Source organism: Rhinatrema bivittatum, chromosome 1, assembly GCF_901001135.1.
Source record: "Rhinatrema bivittatum chromosome 1, aRhiBiv1.1, whole genome shotgun sequence".
In the NCBI taxonomy this organism is placed as follows: Eukaryota; Metazoa; Chordata; class Amphibia; order Gymnophiona; family Rhinatrematidae; genus Rhinatrema; species Rhinatrema bivittatum.
This window is the reverse complement of record NC_042615.1, coordinates 293,876,775-293,897,299: the sequence shown is the minus strand read 5'-3', so window position 1 is coordinate 293,897,299 and position 20,525 is coordinate 293,876,775. Positions and strand designations below refer to the sequence as shown.

Below are 20,525 nucleotides of genomic sequence, written 5' to 3'. Positions count from 1 at the left end.
TGTGAAATGCCCCTTGCATACTTTACTTTAATGCAGTTAAACTTATTCGGATCCATTTGAAATTACAAAAATATCCCCTTTGCAGCAAAGTTCATGCAACTGGCTATAAAATCACATGCAACTAAAGTCAACTGCACAGACTTTGAAAATAGGGTCCACGGTGTTTGTTAGGCCATAACATTGTCTTAACAGAGAATTTTATGTTTAGTTTAATGACGTCTTGTACTATCCAGTCTATCAAGAGGGTTCTTATGAAATTATATCTTAACAACTGTTATTTACTCTATCTGTTGTTAACACGTCCACTCATTTTTTTGTGTTGTTTTAACAAAATGGAGTGCACAGCTATTTTAATGTTAACAATGGAGATAAAAAATATTTTACTTGTTTTTCTTTGCAGGGTCCCCCAGGGCCTCCTGGACCTCCAGGACTTCAAGGCCCAAAGGTGATGATCCTGTTTTGTACCTTTACAGAAAAAAAGTACAAACCACTCCATATACACATGCTTGTCACGTTCTATTTTAATCCCATATACATTGTAGGCCTGCAGAGCAGGCGTGATAGTGTATACAGGGTATTGATGGAAAAGAAAAAACTTTACCATGGAATTTCACCACCAAAGAGTGCTTTTACCTGATCCGCTAAAATCCTCCTATTCTGCTTTGCAAAAAAAAAAAAAAATTGAAAACCAAGAAAAGAGCTGATGAGCCCTGCCGGTTTCCTGAGTATACTCTGTATGGGGACTCAGGCACAGCTGTTGATGGGAACAATGCACATCTTTAGGCGATCAGATTGGGGCTTTGCACAGTTGTCGCCTGAGGTCATACTGTAATCATCTTCCATCGTACACCGCAGGTGCATTAAGCTTGTTAAAACATATGATGTAATGCAGCTTGATCCTGCCTATATGAAGCCGGCAGCTTCTCTTAAATTCAGTTAATGAGAAACATTAAATATGGGAAGAGATCTCAGATGGTTCAGAGCAGTTTCCCTAAAGGATGAACCCCTCTCTCCCCATCTCTCTGAAAGGCGTGTTTGCATTCTGCCTCAAAGGGGCCCTTACCCACCTTTACGCTTACCTAAACCAATTCAGTCATTCTTCAAAACTGTATTTTCCATTTCTTGTACACTAGTGTTCCTCTCAGTTTCTCCTTGCGCATCAGCCTTAACTTGAATAAATTTAACTTGTATACACACAGGACTGGCATGGGTGAACAAGCAATAAAGTGCTTTGATACACTTACTCTGCCCTTCCTGGTGCTCTATTCTGCGATTATTGTATGCACTTTGTTGGGCTGATTTGGTAAATGTTTGCACCAATTTTGTTCTGGTGCCAAACTGGTGCCACATTTATCAACGAAAAATGGAGAAGACACTAGTGGAAAACATTAGTAAATCAGCTTCTGGGGTCCATATGTAATGTTGATTGGTTTTATTCATGTCTTGTACTCTCTGATATGCCCTTAACCAAGACCTTCAGTTTCCTCCAATTCCTTGTCCAGGGCCACAAAACCTGGCTCTTGCTGCAGAATTGCCCTGTCCCCGTGGAATCGGTGGAAATCAGGATTTGCCGGAAGCTCATCCCCTCTTTCACTCACCAAGTTCCTCCCACAGCTCTCCCTCCTTGCATCCTCCTCTCTTTTTTTGGGCCAATAGGAGGAAGAGCAGTGCAGCGATGCCTCTGGCTGCTTCCTTCTCCTCTGCCGCCAGGGCCTGACTTGTGCTTTGAACTCCACAGAACTATGGTATCACAGTTCAAATTATAACTCCAACCTTGGGCAGTGGAGGAGGAAGATGGGCTCTGAGGCACCGTTGCTCTCCTTCTTCTATTGGCCTTGATAGGCAGGGGAGGAGGAGAAGTGGGAGAGAGAGGGGATTAGCAGAGGGTGGAGAGTTTGAGGAGATTGGCTGCAGGGGGAGAAGGGGGGCTAGAAAGGGGTGTAAGAGGAATTTGACTTGGGGTATGAGGGTATATGAGAACTGACTGCAGATGGGTGTGAGAGGGGCTGGGTGAATTGGCTAAGGGAAAGGTGAGAGATATCAAGTGAAAGGACTAGAGGTGAGGGGATTGATTCTGTTTGTGTGTATAAGTGAGGAAGTTCAGTGCATGAGGAGGACACAAGGTGAGTGGGGAGTGAGTAGGAGGGTGCATGAGAAGACACCAGGAATGGGAGTGTATTTGAGGGGGCACCAGAGATTAGGGAGTGAGAAAAGGACTAGGGATGAGGGGAGAAAGTGAGAGAAAAAGGGACCGTGTGTGGGGATGAGGGAAAGAGAATGGGGATATAAGGCGAGAAGGACCAGAGCCAGGGGGAGCAGCTCCCTCCCTGTCAATCTGGATCTTCCCTCCCCTGATCTTGGATTATCTCCCTTGTCCCCTCACCTTTGATCCTGGATTCTCTTCCCAACTAGTGATCCTGAAACTTCCTCCTTCCTTCTCTCTCCTTTCTTGCTTCCAATTTCCAGAGCCTTCATCCCCCTCTTCTCCCCTCCCATAATCTCCCTCTCACTATCCTTGTCTCTCTCTTCTCCTCTTCCCAGATCCTATTTCCCTTCCTCTTCCTCTTCTACACCCACCAGACCCTGCACACTCACCATCCCCCAATTCTTTCTCTCTTTGCCCTCTCCCCATTCTTGTCCTCTTTCCCCATCGCAGATCCTCTTTCCTTCCCTTATGCCCAAATTACTTTTCTTCCTCACCCTCCCAGCTAGGGTTGCCAACTTTCACCTGTGTCCTTCTACACGACTATTTATTTTAAATTTTTATTATTTGCCCTATTACTAGAAAACTGTGCACAAAGTAAGGCACAACCAAATGATCCCAAACATAAAAATACCAATAACATCCGATTAGAACAGTCAGTAAAACTACAATTACTTAATTGCCACAGCCACCATTGCCACAGCCACCATTAGAGAAACATGCATTTGGTCTGAAAAAGAATTGCAAATACTTGTCATTTATCAGGTCACACAAACTTTCTATTAAATCTGTTTTGCCCCATTACTATTGCTTATCCCGTGAGCCACAGTAGTCAGTTTCATAGTAAGATACAGATGATGGCCCAAATTAATCCATCCAGCCTGCCCAGTTAAGATTCCTCTGCTTTGGGTAGATGAGCATACAAACTCTTATATTAACTTCCCCTCACTATCTTGTCTTTTTTTCTCGATCTCGAGCCTCTTTATCTACCTCTGCCATCTCAGAGCTGGTGCAAGGGCATTCGGTTCACTAGGTAAAGCTTACAGCGTTGCATCACCCCTCCCCACACACAATTAAAAATTATGCAGTTATGTTAGATTTTACATGGAAAAGGACATTGAAAGTATAGTTTCTGAGGTAAAAATGACTTACAACTGAATATTATATTTGAACATACTGCCTTGGTGCAAACTAGAAAACCCTACAAAAAAGATACTTGGAACCCATATAGTATGAGGCCTATTGTAATATGTGCTGGGTGTGCACATGACTGTCAGAAAGCCATGAGTGAACTGAATTACAATATAGTCAACCTCTGAAACCAAAACAGCCCTAATTGCCAGCACTTAAACAGTAAAAACTCTACCAAAGAAAAAGCAACTCTTCACATTTTTTACCAGGCCCTAAAACACAAATACACCTCCTATTGGGAAAACAGAACAAGCCAGGCTATTATAGATCCCTACATAGAAACTACACACTAGCAGAATACTTCACCTTGGCCACATATGCAGAACACAGACAGACCCTCATCAAATACAGAAAAAAATTGACCATAAAGTATAAATTAGAAATGTGCAGTTAGAAACTGCAACAAGTCAAACTCTGCATATCATGCAAGAATGGAAAAACAGAAACATCAGCATTTCTCACAAAATAAACAATAAAACCATGAAATATCAAACATCATAATAGTAAAACTATACTAATATAAAAATAAATATTTCAAAACAGCTGATGAATAGAATAACATCCAGTAATTAATAACTCATATAAACATTTTAAAAAATGTACCAAACCCCAATAAAATATTTCAAAACAGCAGACACAATAATTAAAACAGGGGTGAAAAATATCCTCCTCTCTCCATACCTGGAAACTTTTGATTTCCAGTCACCCTGAAATTCTTGTGGATTAGACAAGGAAAGGGAAGGTGCATACTTTATCCTTTCTGTCTATCATATACCACACATTCATTCTCTCTCTCTCTCTCTCTCTCACACATACCCATTCATACATGTTCATTCTCATGTACACTCCTTCACACACACACACACACACACAAATGCTCTCATACTTATTAGTTCTCTCTTCCTCACACACAGACAGGCTCTCTCGTCCCATATACACACACAGGCAGACTCACACAGTAGCTCTCTCACACTCACTGGCTGGCTATCCCTTATATACACACCACAGTCTATCTCATATTTACTGGCTCTTTCCTTCATAGATACACAGATGCTCTCATACCCACTGGATGTCTCTTCCTGATATGCACAAAGACTCTCAAACTCACTTGTTGTCTCTCCCTCATATACACATGAGCTGTCTCACACTCACTGGCTGTCTCCCTTATACACACACAGGCTCTCTCACACTTACTGTCTCTTCCTCCCTCTCTTATGCACAGGTTCTTTCACACTCATTGGCTCTCTCCCTCTCTCACACACAGGATCTTTCATACATTGACTCTCTCTCTCTCTCTGTTTCTCTCACATACATACATAAGCTCTCTCTCACTCACTGGTGCGTTCTCCCTCACATTTACACACACATACACACAAACTCTCACTCACTAGCACTCTCTCTCATCCTCTCTCACATACACAAAGCTCTCTTTCACTCATTGGTGCTCTCTCACTTGCTGTCTCACACACACACACACACACACACACAAAAACCTTCACTCACTGGCACTCTCTCCTTCATACTCTCTCACTTCTACACAAAGCTCTCTTTCACTCATTGGTGCTCTCACTCATTATAAGACACGCACAAACTCTCACTGGCACTCTCTCCCTCAGTCTCACACACACACACACGCGCACGCACACATTTTCTCTCTCACTAGTATTCTCTAATCACTCTCACACACATGCACACAAACACAAGCTCTCATTCACTGCTGCTCTCACACTGTGGGCCTCTGCTTCTGCATGCCAATGGCCCCATTGGGCCTTTTCTTTGTGTGCTGTGAGCAGGAGGGGAGGTACAGATAGCCCCACTGGGCTTTTTCTTGTGTGCTGTGGGCAGGAAGGAAAGTACCAGCAGCCCCCACTTAGCCTCTTACTGTTTAGCCGCGGGTGGGCGGGGATCTACCAGTGGCTGAAGAAGGAGACTCGGGGTACTGACTGTTGCTGCAGCAGGGAAAGGGGGAGCATGCAGGCAGTTTCCTAGTTGTAGTGAATGTTCCATCGTCGGCTGTGGAGTTAAACCACAATTTCTTCAGGATTGTTAGAAGAAGTGGGTGTTAACATAGCTGCTGTGCTGGACTGGGAGGTTAAAATCCCTATAGTTTCTGAACATTTTAGCACTCCATCTGGCTTCTGGACACTGCCTTGAAATTCTCTATTGTCCGGAGAAAATCCGAACAGTTGGCAACCTTGCTCCCCTCCCCAAGATCCCTTCTCCCTTCCCTGCACCAATACCTGAGATCCTCCACCTATTAAAAAGCCCAAAAAGAATGAAATAAATAATTAAGACACACAAGAAAGTTTGGAAAACTACTTAACTTTTATTATGTAAAATAAGCTTACATTATTTAGAGATTAATTTTAAAAGCCAATTCTGTGAGTAAAACAGTGCTTTAAACATGTGTAATAGCATGGGAGTGGCCATGGGCTTCCGTGGCAGGGAGGTGCCAAAGAGCAGGAAACAGCCTCGATGCCAGCTTTCAACCGTATCCCTTAAGGTGGACAAGGATAGATAGCTGGACCCTGGTCCTTTAACGTGTTTCAATGATCTGAATATATATATCTCTTCACACCGCAGAATTGGGCTTTTAGAAAATTGTTCACCCTGTATGGAGGAAAATGTATGCATGTAGGTCAACTACACATGTTCTTTTACCCACTATAGGGGCAGCCATTTCTAGGTGCAGGGTTTGCAGCTGTGAGCATGTTTTGAATTTTCAAAAGTACGTATATAGTTTTTGTCAGAAAAAGTACCCAAAAAAGTACCCAAAAAAGTACCCCAAAAAAGTACCCAAAAAGAAAAATTAGCACGTGCAAGTGCATGTGGGTTCTCTTTTTTAGGTAATTTTGAATGTGAAACTATACACGCACTTTCACTTTGAAAATTCGCTAAAAGACTTTGCACTTATGCAGCCAGTCTTAAAATTGCCCGCTTAATATGCAAATGTGCTACAGAATTGCCAAAGAGTTTAAGAAACTTTGCCACAGAATTTTCTAACATTTGCCATACACTGTAGCCCCGAGCTGCTGCAGGACACGAGGGTGGGGGCTGTGTTTTTTAACCAACGACCTGATTGCATTCTAAATCGGTAACCAGCATGTCATAAATCTCATTATTACAGGGTGAACTAGGATCTCTAGGACCTCCAGGAGTGGATGGCGAGCAGGTTTGTGGGAAGCATAATTTGTGGAGTTTTGCTTCAATAACTCTTATGTTTGTGCAGGTCACTGGTCTTTAGACATGTTCATAGGGGATGTGTTGCACAAGGATGCCATACACTAGAAATACCTGTGTGCTGTTGGGTAGATTTAGTGGCAAATGAATTGATCTCCCCATAAATTGCCAATAGTCCCAGTTTATTCCATCAGTCAGGATATTTTGTACTAAGCATGTTTGAGTGCTCATGGACACTGCTGAAATGTTAGTTAAATACTCCAAGCACTTGATAAAGAGTGGTGCCCGGTCATGCAGTCTACTCTTTTTTTATACACCTAAATAATTTGTCTTTATTGGTTGGTTTGGTCACTAGAATCCTGGTGGAAGTACTCACATTGCAGGCCTGCAGGCAGTTTCCACAGAGGATACTATCAGGCAAAAAAAATAAATAAATGATAGCAGGAAAGAGCAAAGTTCTGTCCAAGCAGTCTGTAGGATTCCTACACCAAAGGTTGGGTCTGTTTTGGAGTTTCTGGAGCAAAAGAAAGCTACCCCTCAGCATCACATGTCACCAACCAATATTCCAGAGTTCCAAAATAAACTTTGCAAGACAAATTTGCATATAATGGAATGAATCAGTTAAAGCAGCAGCACTAGCAGCAATGTTTAGTAGCTAAACCAAATTGTCAAGAACACCATATTTGGGTTTTTTTTTTTTTTTTTGCTTTGCTATGCATTTCATTCAAAAGGAGACAATGTTTCAAATGTTTGAAAGCAACTTCTGGTTAGCTTTACTAACTATTGTGTACTTAACAATCAAGTTGCTGCAGTTTTTGGTCCTTCAGGAAATTGTGTTATTATATGTGTTATAGCATGAACAAGTGAAAAGAAAAGTAGATTCATAGGTAAAGGATTTAAAAAACCCCCAATGTATTTTATCTTAATTAAAGGGCATACCTATTATTTAAACAAATTATAATAAGAAATAAATATATTATGAACTTGTAGCTAGAATCCCTGTTATGTAATTGCTTGAATTTCTATCCCACAGCTGTATCCTGGCATAAGGATGCAGGTTAGATCTAAACACCATAAAATGACGTAAATAATCATTTTATAATTACAATAAGGGTGCACATTGTGAGATATAGGAACTTCTTGGGTAGTTGAAATCACTCAAGATATGCTGTCATCCACCAACATATACCCTAATGTGGTTAATTCTTTTTATTATAAGAAGAGATGGGGCAAGCCTTACAAACCATAGACAATGGGACAAAGATAATCCAGTCTACATTCACTCCATGTCCATCTTCCTCCCTCACCTGCATGTTCCACCAGCCCTCATATTGTGATCCTTCAGATTCCATATTCTGCTCCAGAGTGACAACTGTATGTTTTTCTGGTACCAGTCTGGCCCAATATTGTTGTTCAAGGTCAGAATCAGGTGGGTGCAGCAGTAACCCCCGCACCTCCAAGAAAAATACTTAGAGGTAGAAATAACTCAGCGCTCCTCTGTAAAGCCTGCAACGATATATAACTTGAGAAACTGGGATAGAAAAATAATAACCGTTATATATGCAGTTACCTAGTTCTGTCCCTGGGTATTGTGCAGGTGTAACCAGCACACTAAGCAGGGAGGAAGATGGAGACTCGGACTGATTAGTACAGGTAACATCCTAGGTATTTGGAAATTGCCCCCTAAGTATTTACAGGTAAAATTATATCTTTGCCATATTTTTTGGAAGGGGGAGGGCCTATGTATTCTGTAATTTTATTTTCTCCTTCCCATATGGTCTGTATTAGGTTAGCAATGCAAACTTGGATGGCTGAGATTACATTTGAGTCACACCCTTCTGGCTGTCCTTTGTTTTTCTTACTGATCTTCTGGTGCTTAATTTAATTTAAGTATTTATAAACCATCCTCTGTACTATGCAGTTCACCCAAAGCAGTGTACAAACATTATGAACATAAATACAATATAGAATGATAATATCAGCAAACTTAACATAAAAAAAAGCCCAGCAAGCACCATGGGAAAAGCATGGGACTGCTGGAGCTGAGCAGCCCATATTTAATCAGTGAGCCTGGCGTCAAGAAAGCAGAGGCTGCAGGGTGAGTGCAGGTTAGGGGGAAGGGGAAGGGATATGAGAAGTGGGCCGGGATTAGAGGAGGGGAAAGGGGGGGGGGGGATAAGGGTGTGGCAAGGAGGAAATGGTAGCTATGCTGTGGGTAGAGGGAAAGAGATACACTGGCCAGGGAAGAGAGGGAAGATTGAGAGACAAGCTAGACTGGAGATGGGGGGGAGAGATGGAGGGAACAGGGATAAGGGATGTGCACACCAAAGAATTTGCTTTTGGTTTGTTTTATCATTTGGGAGATTTTTTACTTTGAGTTTTTGGTTTCTTTAATGTTTATTTTGGTTCCCTGAGGCCCTCCAACCCCCTTCCTGCCCCCCAAAAAAGCCACGGGGCACAGGCCTACCAAGTTGGCCTGAAAAGAGCCAAGCCCAGGGCCTCCCTATACCTCCTCTGACCCCCTACCCACCCTGAAAAATTTGCCAAGGCCAGTACTTCCCCAGCCCCCCATTTACCCCTTCCATGGGGATAAAAAGGGCAGGAGTTGCTTCTGACCCAAGGGCAGGAGTTGCTTCTGACCCAACATGTGATCCTTTTAAAGTGGCGCCAGTGGCTCTGAGATCAGGGCCAAAGTAGATTTCTATGGAGAGCGGGAAGGGTGTTGGAGGGGTCCAAGGAGGCCCTGGCTAGACTCAAGCTTGGGTCCCATGGCTTTGATGAGGGATGGGAAGTGGAGGTGGAAGGCCTCAGGAAAGCCTGATTCTTTTTCTTTTGGGTGCTTTTTCTGTTTTCTTTAATGTTTATTTTGAATCAGGAAAGTAAAAGAAACTAGAAGAACCAAAATAAACATTAAACAAATCAAAAAATGACAAAAATCCCCTAAAATAAACAAACAAAAAGAACCAAAATGAAATTGTTAGGTCTGCACTTCCCTCTGATTTAATTAATAAAACCCAATTGTGGGCATTTCCTTTCTCTTTCCTTTTATTAGCTTATAAACTCCCATTCCCACACTCAAAGCGGCTTTACATTACATTACATACCATAAGCAAAGCACATCAAGCAAAGCTGCATAGTGAGACAGATACTACCATGAGAAGCTTGCTGGGCCTTTTCTTCTGCATTTCTATGTTCCTATATTCCATACAACATACATTTCATTTCCCACATTTTCAGTCCCAAAGGACCACCCAGAGTGGCTTTTAACAAATGGAAATACAATTTCGTAAATAGCAGCCAATGACACCAAGAACAATATATTATAAATGGCCTGTGACCGACGGCCCGCAAATGCGCGGTAGAGACCAGCTCTACCGCGCATGTGCGGGCGAGCACGTCGCTCTGAGGCAGCTTCAGAAAGAAAAAAAATGGCGGCGTCCAGTGGCAGCAGCGGGCGGCAGCGGCGGCGGTACCGGCAGCGGGCGGCGACGGCGGTAGCGAGCGGCGGCGGTAGCGGCGACGGCGGTAGCGGGCGGTAGCGAGGGAGGGAGAAGAGAGAGAGAGGGAGGGACGGACTGAGTGGGAGGGAGGGACGGAGAGAGAGAGTGGGAGGGAGTGACTGAGTGAGAGGGAGGGACTGAGTGAGGGGGAGGGACTGAGTGAGAGGGAGGGAGTGGGACTGAGTGAGAGGGAGAGGGGGGACTGAGGGAGGGAGTGGGACTGGGAGAGAGAGGGAGGGAGTGGGACTGAGGGAGAGTGAGTGGGACTGAGTGAGTGAGAGGGAGGGGGGGAGGGAGGGATTGAGTGAGGGGGAGGGACTGAGGGAGGGAGTGGGACTGAGGAGAGAGAGGGAGGGAGGGAGTGGGACTGAGGGAGAGGAGGGAGGGAGTGGGGACTGAGTGAGTGAGAGGGAGGGAGAGAGGGGGGAGGGAGTGAGTGAGACTGAGTGGGAGGGAGGGACTGAGTGATAGGAGAGGGAGGGTGGGGAGGAGTGGGTGAGGGAGGGGGTGGTGAAGAGTGAGGGGAGAGAGAAAGAGGGGGAGGTGAGAGACAGAGGGATGTAGCCCGTTTTAACGGGCTTAACGGCTTGTTAAAATATAAATAACAGTAAAAAATGCTAAGAAAAAGCATAAAGCATGTAAAAACCACCTAAATGTATATAAGATGTAAGATATAAGCTGTATATGAAAAACATGCTTTGACTTGGTCTCTGAAATTAAACCCAGAAATGTGACAGCAGAAAAAGACCCTGCGGCCTATCTTGTCTGCACATGCACACCCAACTATTCAGCTTTACAGTCCCTTCCACTCCCTCAGAGATCCTCTGTGTTTATCCCATGCTTTTTTTAATTCAGATACTGGCCTTGTCTAGCTCTAGACGGACTTCTCGTGGTATCGAGCTCCACAACTGGAGGCACAGCCATGAAAATAAACCTTTCCTTTTCCTTGTCAATAGAAATTTTGACTGGGCAGGAAAATGCAGAAAGGTCTCCTTGTTAAGACCCTGAAGGAAGAAGCCCCTTAATCCATGAGGCATTAATAATCAATCATTCTCAATCTCAGACGTCATTCTTGCTCCTATAAATGTTTTGCCAGACCTTTCCTAATTAAAGTTAAGCTAAAATATTTTCATTTTAAAACAGTTTTAGAGCTATTTAGATGAGCATTCTGTTCATATGAGACCCCCTTGCCCATAGCGTAATGGATATCTGAAATGAACAGAATGTTATAAGAAGGCAAATCGCAGTCCAAAATTGTTACCCCAGCATTCCACTTTACTAACTTCCATGAGGTTTATAATGTAAATTGAAATGTTCTCAAACTGGATTGCTACATGTTCTAGGTATGCTAGGTCCCAAAAAAACGACACGGAAACCGATCCAATATGGCAGAAATGCAAAGATCTACTCCTGCTTTCTTTGCATTTCTAGGTATGCTAGGTACAGTGCAAAACTAGGGCAAGAAGCAATAGGTGCATTAGCTGCTTCATGTAGTTTACTGTGTCTCCTCATTCCCAGTGCGTAATCCTTGTAATGTTACAGTATCATCATTCACTGCTCAGTACAGAGAAATGACAAATAAAGGGAAGTCTGGAATGAATAAACCACTGTCTGCCTGTTCAAACATAATACACATCCTAATATATTGATTTTTCTTTATATGCAGTCAGCAGGGAAATCTTAACTTTGAAGAATGGAAAGGAAAAAATAACAAAATATATATAGTTTTAGGAAACCACAATGTCTAGCCATGCAGTATAGCCCTTGTGGCTGTTAGTCTGGAGGGAATCGTTTATGATGTTAGAACACCATCAGGTGCTAAATGTGGCTGCCATTTAGCAAATACACCAGAGGCCCTGTCTTCCTCTGAATTTCGTCAGAGGCAGAAAATGGAGGTCTTTGGGATGATTAGTTCATAGGGACATTTGTTATTCAAATATGATTAGAATACAGAGGCATTCAGTGCTAGCTTTATAATGTTACAAGTAGGGGATTACTTCATGAAAGAGTACATTGGTTGTACAAGACATAGTAATCAGTTCAGAATTTTCACAAATCCTTGTCTACTTTTCAAACTGTTTTAGGAATGGGAAGGTTAAAAAATATGGATTTTATTTCTGATTGCAATTTATTCCCATCTTCAAAAAAACTGTTTTAGGGTCCTAAAGGTTCAAAAGGTGACTTAGGTGAGTCAGGAATACCAGGAGAAAAAGGTGGAATTGGACTTCCTGGATTACCAGTAAGTATATAAAATAAGTTAATTGATATTTTAATGATTGACATTAGCTATTTATGTGCATGGTTTATGATTTAATGTAATAGGAAAGAATGGTAAAAAGCCAATAGGAATAGTATGTTATAGTGTATTCGTAAATAATTTGAGGGGTGCTGCTGACTTTCACTATACATAAGAAGGGTAATTTTGAACGGCCCACATGGGGCACAAGTTTGTTTGTACAAAATACATGCAAAATATTGGCTGAGTTTTCATATGCACGTCTACTTTGAAAATTCCCGGCTATTTGCAGAATCATACAAGCACACATTTAAATCTACTCTTGAGCAGATATAAATGTATGTTTATAGATTTTTGAGTAAACTTTGGAAAATCAAACATCCATTTGTAAATGGTTTCCTCACCTTAACTCTGTCCCTAGAACACCGTTTTGTAGTGCACCTAAAAGTATGCACCAGTACTTTTATGCACATTAGACCCTGATTTTCAAAATTTTTATCTTTATTAAACTTTATTGATCACTTACACGCAGGAGAACTAAACAATGTACAAGTATTGCCTCTTACATTCATAAAACAGAGTTAAATACGCATAAATCATTTTGAAAATCAAGCCCTTATTGTCCATGTTGTCCTATGAGTTTGCTAACACACTTACCAGTGAACCAATTTTAGCTTTCCAGCAATTTCCCGGTTACCAATTCCATTTCACCAACTACAAAGTTGAAGGTCACGAGAAATTTCTGGTCTTAGTCTGATTCTCAGTGAGCTATTATCTAGTTTTGCACAGTTCAGAATCTGTGTTTATTCTTTTGCCTCAGGATTAGAATAACATGGTAGAGCAAATCACTTCTGGTACATTGTCAGACTTGTGTAACTCAGAGAAACATGATGGCAGAAAAAGACCATAAGACCTAATCTGCTTTGATTTATGCTGAAAGACAGTAAAATAAGTAATAAACAAAACAAAATCTTGTCTGCTCATCCACACCAACTACTCAGCTCTACAGTCCCCTGTGCCTATCCCATGCTTTCCTGAATTCAGATACTGTCCTTGTCTCCACCACCTCTACTGGCAGGGTCTTCCATGTGTCCACCACTGTCTTTATTATGAAATAGACTGCTTTGATGTCTATACCCTTTCACCCTCATCCCGTGACCTCTCATCTGAGAGTCTCCCTTCCATCAAAAGTGGCCCACCTCCTATGTATTGATACCTTGGAGGTATTTAAATGTCTCTGTCATTATCCTTCCCTCGCTGCCTTTCGTCTAGAGCAATTTAGATATAATTTTAATGGCTCACCAAATCTCAGCATGTTGCATAGTACCTGCAGCCCAGGAAAGCTTTCTGCTTCCTGCTTCTTCCTTCTGGCCATGTGCTGACATTCCTCCTTTCCCCTCCCACTGTCCAGGTGGCCCACCGGTGACATCATGAAGAGGTGCCAGTGGGGAGTGGGGGTAAATACAGCCTGACTGAGCTGATTCCTTCCTTTCAAACCCTGGGTTCTCATCTGCCTCGAGAGTCTCTTTACTGCCACTGCGGCAGCCAGGATCCTCTTCCCTGATGGCAGCAGCAGCCAGGAGTCTCCTGTGCTGCCAGATTCTCTTCAGGGCCACAGGCAGGATCCTCACGGGAAGCCCTGGATCTTCCTCACCACTGCAGGCAGGAGCCTTCTTAGAAGGTGGGAACCGGGGGGGGGGGGGGGGGGAAATCAGCCTGTTTGAGAGAGGAGGGAAAACGAAAAGGGGGATACTTCTGCTGCGGGGCATAGACGGCGGGGGAGAGGAGGGAGATATTGGGCTGGTGGTGAATACCGGCAAGAGAGAGAGAAATTCTTACAGAAAGAAATACCAAACATTTTCATTTCTCCTGTGAATTCTCGCTTCTGCCCAGTGTCTACCCCTCGGCCCTCTCACCCGTGCCCAGCTGCAGTGGGTAAGGGGAGGCACGTGAATGCAGTGGCTGGCTTCTCCAAGGAACCTGTTACAGAGCAGCTGGGAGAAGGGGAGCAAAAGAGAAGAAAATGCTGGGTAGTGAATGGAAGAGAAGAGGATGCTACTTCTCCTGGTCATGCGTGGCGAGGCAGAGGGGGGAAGATACTGAATAGGGATGAATGCTGACAGGAGAAATCAAATTCGTTTTAATATTTGAAGAATTTTTTTTTTTTTCTGTTGGCAGTGACCCTTTCCAGTATTTCCACTCTGCCCTCCCACCCATTCCCAGCAACAATAGTGCCCCTTTCACATCCACTTAGTACGTTCCCGTCTTATGCCCAACTTGATTATTAATTATTTTCAAACATGAAAATATTTTTACTTTAAGAATTTCTGTGTGATTACTGTTTATTATGAGAATACCACTGCTGGCCTATCTGCTTACCTTGTCTGTGTCTTGAGACGAGGACACAATGTGAGAGAGAGGCTTGGGAATTAAGCTGCTGCACTAAGTAGACAATTTTTCCATGACTTCCCTTCCAAATATTTGTCCTTTCTACAAATTGTACCGTATCCTATTTTTAGGATTTTCTTTTTGGGGGGACCTATTTGAATACCTTGTGCAATAATATGTATTTCAAAATGTCTAATAATGGGAAGACGAGGAAGATAGATTGGGAGTGCAAGGTGTCCAACCCAGAGTGGACAAATGAGTAATTTGTGAACAGTGCAGGGAGAAGGCTGTTTGTCTCATTTGCCAGGAGTCTGTGCCTTTATTTAAGGAATGCAGTGTTCCCCAGCAATTTGAAACCCATCACAAAGAAAAATATGGTATTCCACAAGGAAAGGTGCAATCTGATAAAACTGCAAGACTTAAAAGTTGACTGTCAACGCAGCAACAGATTTTGAAACAGGAAGATGAGGAGAATCTGTCATCTGTGCCAGTTTTTATGCTGCTAAACTGATTGCGAACAGGGAACACCCTTTACAAATGAAGACTTTGTTAAGCAGTGCATGGCTTCAGTTGCTGAAGAGGTGTACCCGGAATACAAAAATGGCCTCTGTTTTGTAAGTCTCTCTTCGCGTAGAATTACACAAAGAATCAAAGAAATGGGGGAATAACTGTTTTTTCAGGAACAAAAAAAAGAAATCTAGCAATTTCAACATTATTTCCATTTGCATTTGAAGAAAGTAATGATGTAAGAGACATCAAAATTTTTACCCGTGGAGTTGACTCAAATTTCATCGTCTTTGAGGATCTTGCGGGTCTTCCAGCTTTCAAGAGTACGACAACAGGTGATGATATTTTTGCAGAACTTTGTGAAACAATTGGTGATTTGGAATTAGACTGGGCAGAGTTTAGAGGTGTTACAACTGATGGCACTCCAAGCCTAGTGGGGAAAAGGAAGGGGCTCATTGGCCATATACATACACAGGGAAATGTGTATGTATATGTCTCACACATCCAGTGCAAATCCACTGCATAAATCAGCAGCAAGCATTATGCTGCAAAGTAGTGTACTCTGATTCTATTATGAAGATAGTAGTGCCCTGCATACATTTTATCTGAGCAAATGGTCTTTATTATAGACAGTTCCAGGAATTCCTGTCTAATCTTGACTCTGCATATGGAGATGTGCTATACCACATGGAAGTGTGATGACTGAGTAAGGGCAGAGTTTTGAAACGTTTTTATGAACTGCTTCCTGAAATTAATGCATTTCTATTGGGAAAGAACAAAACTGTCCCTGAGATTAGTAATCCTGAATGGAAATGGTACTCCTGTAAGCCACAGCTGCAAGACAAAGGGAAACTCATATGTGACATATATTCACATATAAAGGCATTCAAAGGTAAACTAAGGCTGTTTGTTGAGCATGTGAAAGAGGGAAACTTGGCTCATTCTCCTACTTCTCAACAGATGTCCACTGAAGCAGCAGAAATCCAATTTCCAGTATTAAAAAAAGTGTACTGACCACTGGAAAATTTGCAGTCTGAGGTGTAGTAAAGATTTTGTGAACTTAATACCCATGCCATAGGCATTCGCCTTTTTCGAAATCAATGTAAAGCTGATGTAGAAAAAACCCTGCCTTCTTATTAGCTTGTGACCACTGTGGAACCTGACAATACAGTCAGAAACAAGCCCCATGATTCACACTATTTAGAAGAAAATGCAGAAACGGAACTGTCTCCAAAACTTACATATTTTCAGAATGTTAAGTGCAAATATGCATCATTTGTGATGTTTTTCTTTTGTACCTTACCAGGAGCAACTTGTTTTTAATGATACCGTAGATAATGAGTTGGAATAAATGTGTAAATTTATGCAATAGCAAGTTTTGTTTGTTTTTTATCCCCCACTATGCACTCATATCCTCCAATATGGCACTTATTCTGAAACGTTTGAGGACCCCTGTTCTAGGGTATACATCTTTACATCTTTAAGTCTGTCCCTTTTTAGTAGCCACTCTCTAGATAGACTCGTCTGGTCTATATCCTTTTCAAGGTGCAGTCTCCAGATTTCTATACAGTATTTCAAATTAAATCTCACCAGGGACTTATGCAGGGGTAATATCAATTCCTGTTTTCTCTCCCTATGCAGGCAAGCATCTTTCTGGCTTTTAAAGTTGCCTTATCTACCTGTTTTGGCCACTTTAATGTCATCAGATGTTGTGATCCTGCCCGCGAGGAGCGCGGGCAGGCTCTTACCTTCTCGCAGCCAGTCGGGCTGCTGATGCTGCTGCTTCTCTTTCCCTGAATCAGCTGGGGCCGTCCCCGCAGCTGTTGCCATGCGGCCGGCTCCTCTGCTGCGATCCCGGGACCTTCAGCCAGCAGGGTGGCTGTCCCTGCCGGTGCCTGCTTCAGCCCGGGTCCTTGCCTGGCAGGGAAGCCGTCCCTGCCAGTGCCTGCAGCCTGCTTCAGCTCTCTACTCTGCCTGCAGTCTCCTGGGGCTGTCTTCACGGCATGGAGCCGTTCCTGCAGTCAGCCATTCTCCTGCTTCCTGCTTCAGTCCTTGCAGCTCTCTGTTCTCCCTGCCGGTGCCTACAGCCAGCCTTACCTCTCTCTGCTTCTTCCTGCTTCAGTCCTTGCAGCTGGGAGCTGCTCCAGTGCCTTCACCCAGCTCCAGCCCAGGGCTGCTCCGCTGCTTCCTGGGCTGCTCCGCTGCTTCCCTGGGCTTTCCACGTGGCTGAGGACGCCATCAGCTTCCAGCTCTTCTCTCCAGCTCCCTAGGGCGTGGGCGCGCGCCTCTCTGCTCCTCTTCAAGGGCCAGCCAGGTGTGGCCCCCTGCTGACCCCTCCCTGGGCGTTGTCTACCTCAGCTCTACTAAAGGGCTCAGCGTTCAGTCTGTCTTTGCCTTCGCAAGGAGTTGGTCACTCCTGAGATCCTTCGCTCCAGGAAGTCGTCCGTGTTCCAGCACTTCTGCAAGGTCCTGTGTTTCTTGTTCCCTGTCGGAGCTCCTCGTCCAGTCCTGATGTCTGCCTTCTGTTCCAGTCCTGACGTCCACCTGCTGTTCCAGCCCTGAGGTGTGTCTCCTGTTCCAGTATCCGTGTTCCAGTCCTGATGTTACCTGCTGTTCCAGATGTCCTTGTTCCAGCCCTGAGGTCTGTCTTAGTCCTTGTACCTGACCCTGATGCTTTAACCTGCCTTGAGCTGCCAGGAGTGCAGCGAACCTTGCCTTGAGCTGCCAGGAGTGCAGCAGCCTGCTTCTTCCCTGTGCTCTTCCGCTCTCAGCGTGGTCCGCGACCAGTCTTCCAGGGCTGTGTAGGGCGCGCATGGGACAGGGTGGTCCGCGACTCAGTCCCGTGGGTGGTCTGAGTAGGGCGCCCTGAGGGACAGTGCCCATGTCTTCCTTCAGCCTTCGTTCCTGAGTCCACCTCTGTGCATCCAGTATCTCGTCCTGAGTCCACGTCTATGCCTGAGTCCACGTCGTTCCTGAGTCTCGTCTGAATCCATGTTCCAGTCTTCTCTGCCCTGGCCTCCATCTGGCCTGCCGCTTCGTGCCGTACCCTGCGGCAGGTCCGAAAGGGCTGGGAACGGTCGGAGGACTGTTCACAAGACCAACATTGCGTTGTTGGGTCTTCCGAAGCATGCAGGTCCAGAGGAGGGCCTGTCTTCCAGTCATCACTCCAGCCTTGCTCCCATCCAGCCCATGCTCGGGCATGCCACGCCTCCCGCGGCACCTCTTCAGAGTTCCTCTGGGGTCGAGCCGTGGCCCAAGGACACACATCTCTCAGGAAGTGGGATCGCTCTCCTAGCACTCCCCAACAATCAGATATGATCATCCCCAGATCATTTCCTTTTTTTTTTATGCTTAGAAGTATCACCCTCACCCCCCACATACTGTATCTCTCCCTTGGGTATTTGCAGCCTAAATGTATGATTCTACATTTTTTGCGATTAAATCTTAGCTACCAGACTCTAGACAATTCCTCAAGTTTTCTAACTCCTTCCTCTTTTTTCCCTCATAGACTTTTATGAAAGCAAACCAAATGAAGCAAAAAAAATTCAGATATATTCAGGTGCTTCATTATTTTGGTTCAGTTGCAACAAACTGAACTGAATAGCAGCTCATTTGTCATGTTTTCCCATTCATATTGAAACGAATGCACGTCCTTAACACTTTATTCTAGCCAGGAAGGTCAGTTTTCTTTTCCAGGTGTACTAAAGTTGATCAGGTAATGCCAAATGATTCCATCTGATATTCCACCCCCTGCAAATGACAACTGACAAATTTTAGAAAGTTTATGAAGAGAAACTGTCACATGCTTAGGACCAAAGTGGTATTTATTATGTACATTAATAAGCTGTATTAATAATGTTTATACATTTTCTTCAGTGTGCCAATTCTTCTTCACAAGCTCCAGAAGCAGATGACCCATTCTTAGCACCCACCTAATTACTGATTTAAATGCCAGCTTTGAATGTTGTCAGAAAGTTTGTTTAGTGTCAGTGGTTTCATTACAACGACAGCTTTCGGAAAGGACCGCATTGTAAACATGTTCTGGTAAAAGGAGCACACCCAGTAAATTAAGAAGGAGGATGAACTGAAGGAAGGAAAAAACATGAATAGATTTTTTTCCATGCATACTGATTTCCATTAAAATGTAGTTTTAACCTACACAGAATGGAACTATTAACAACATTCACTAACTTTAACTTTATTTAATGGTTTTGTAGGGTGCCAATGGCATGAAAGGAGAAAAAGGAGATCTTGGTTTGCCTGGTACACAAGGTGCTTCTGTAAGTCTTACCATGCGCTGCTGCATTCTACTCATCATAGTCCGCCTACTTCAAATGGAAAATACCTAATGTTGTTTACCCAGTCCTAGCTTACAGTAAGGTTAAATAAAGATAAAAGCTGCTGAAAGTTTTATGTACTGAATCAAAGAGGAAGTCTCTCTCAGTCCTGTAAGCGCTCAAATGACTATTGGCTCTGTAGCAGAAATCATTGACCTACGGTGCTTACCATGATTGCTGGTGTATGGTTGAGGGAACGTTACTGCATTTCCTGTTCTGTTGTTTTTATTAGGGATGTGAATCGTTTTTTGATGATTTAAAATATCGTCCGATATATTTTAAATCGTCAAAAATCGTTAGGGCCACGATACAATACCAATTCCCCCGATTTATCGTCAAAAAATCGTAAATCGGGGGAAGGGGGAGGGCAGGAAAACCAGCACACTAAAACCCCCTAAAACCCACCCCCGACCCTTTAAATTAAATCCCCCACCCTCCCGAACCCCCCCCAAATGCATTAAATTACCTGGGAGTCCTCCGTAGCGGCGGTCCGTGGCTAAATTGGGGGAAGGGGGAGAGCACGAAAACCGGCACACTAGATCGTGAGGTCTTCAGCCGGCGCCATTTTTCAAAATGGCCGCCACAAAATGGCGGCGGCCATAGACGAAAACGATTCGACGCAAGAGGTCGTTCCGGACCCCCGCTGGACTTTTGGCAAGTCTTGTGGGGGTCAGGAGGCTCCCCCAAGCTGGCCAAAAGTTCCTGGGGGTCCAGCGGGGGTCAAGGAGCGATTTCCTGCCGCGAATCGTTTTCCGTACGGAAAATGGCGCCGGCAGGAGATCGACTGCAGGAGGTCGTTCAGCGAGGTCCGGAAATCTCGCGAGGGTTCCGGACCTCGCTGAACGACCTCCTGCAGTCGATCTCCTGCCGGCGCCATTTTCCGTACGGAAAACGATTCGCGGCAGGAAATCGCTCCTTGACCCCCGCTGGACCCCCAGGAACTTTTGGCCAGCTTGGGGGGGCCTCCTGACCCCCACAAGACT

At 44.0% G+C, this 20,525-nt stretch overlaps 1 protein-coding gene across 2 annotated transcripts in view; it reads left to right on the top strand.

Annotated features, from left to right (window-relative positions):
• COL25A1 (collagen type XXV alpha 1 chain) overlaps positions 1–20,525 on the top strand; it is a 971,115-nt gene that overhangs the window by 862,477 nt on the left and 88,113 nt on the right. For both annotated transcript variants that reach the window (XM_029596536.1, XM_029596528.1), the window contains exons 24-27: positions 401–445; positions 6,522–6,566; positions 12,233–12,313; positions 19,423–19,485. In XM_029596536.1, coding sequence (XP_029452396.1) covers positions 401–445; positions 6,522–6,566; positions 12,233–12,313; positions 19,423–19,485 — 234 coding nt within the window. The remainder of the gene's footprint in view (positions 1–400; positions 446–6,521; positions 6,567–12,232; positions 12,314–19,422; positions 19,486–20,525) is intronic.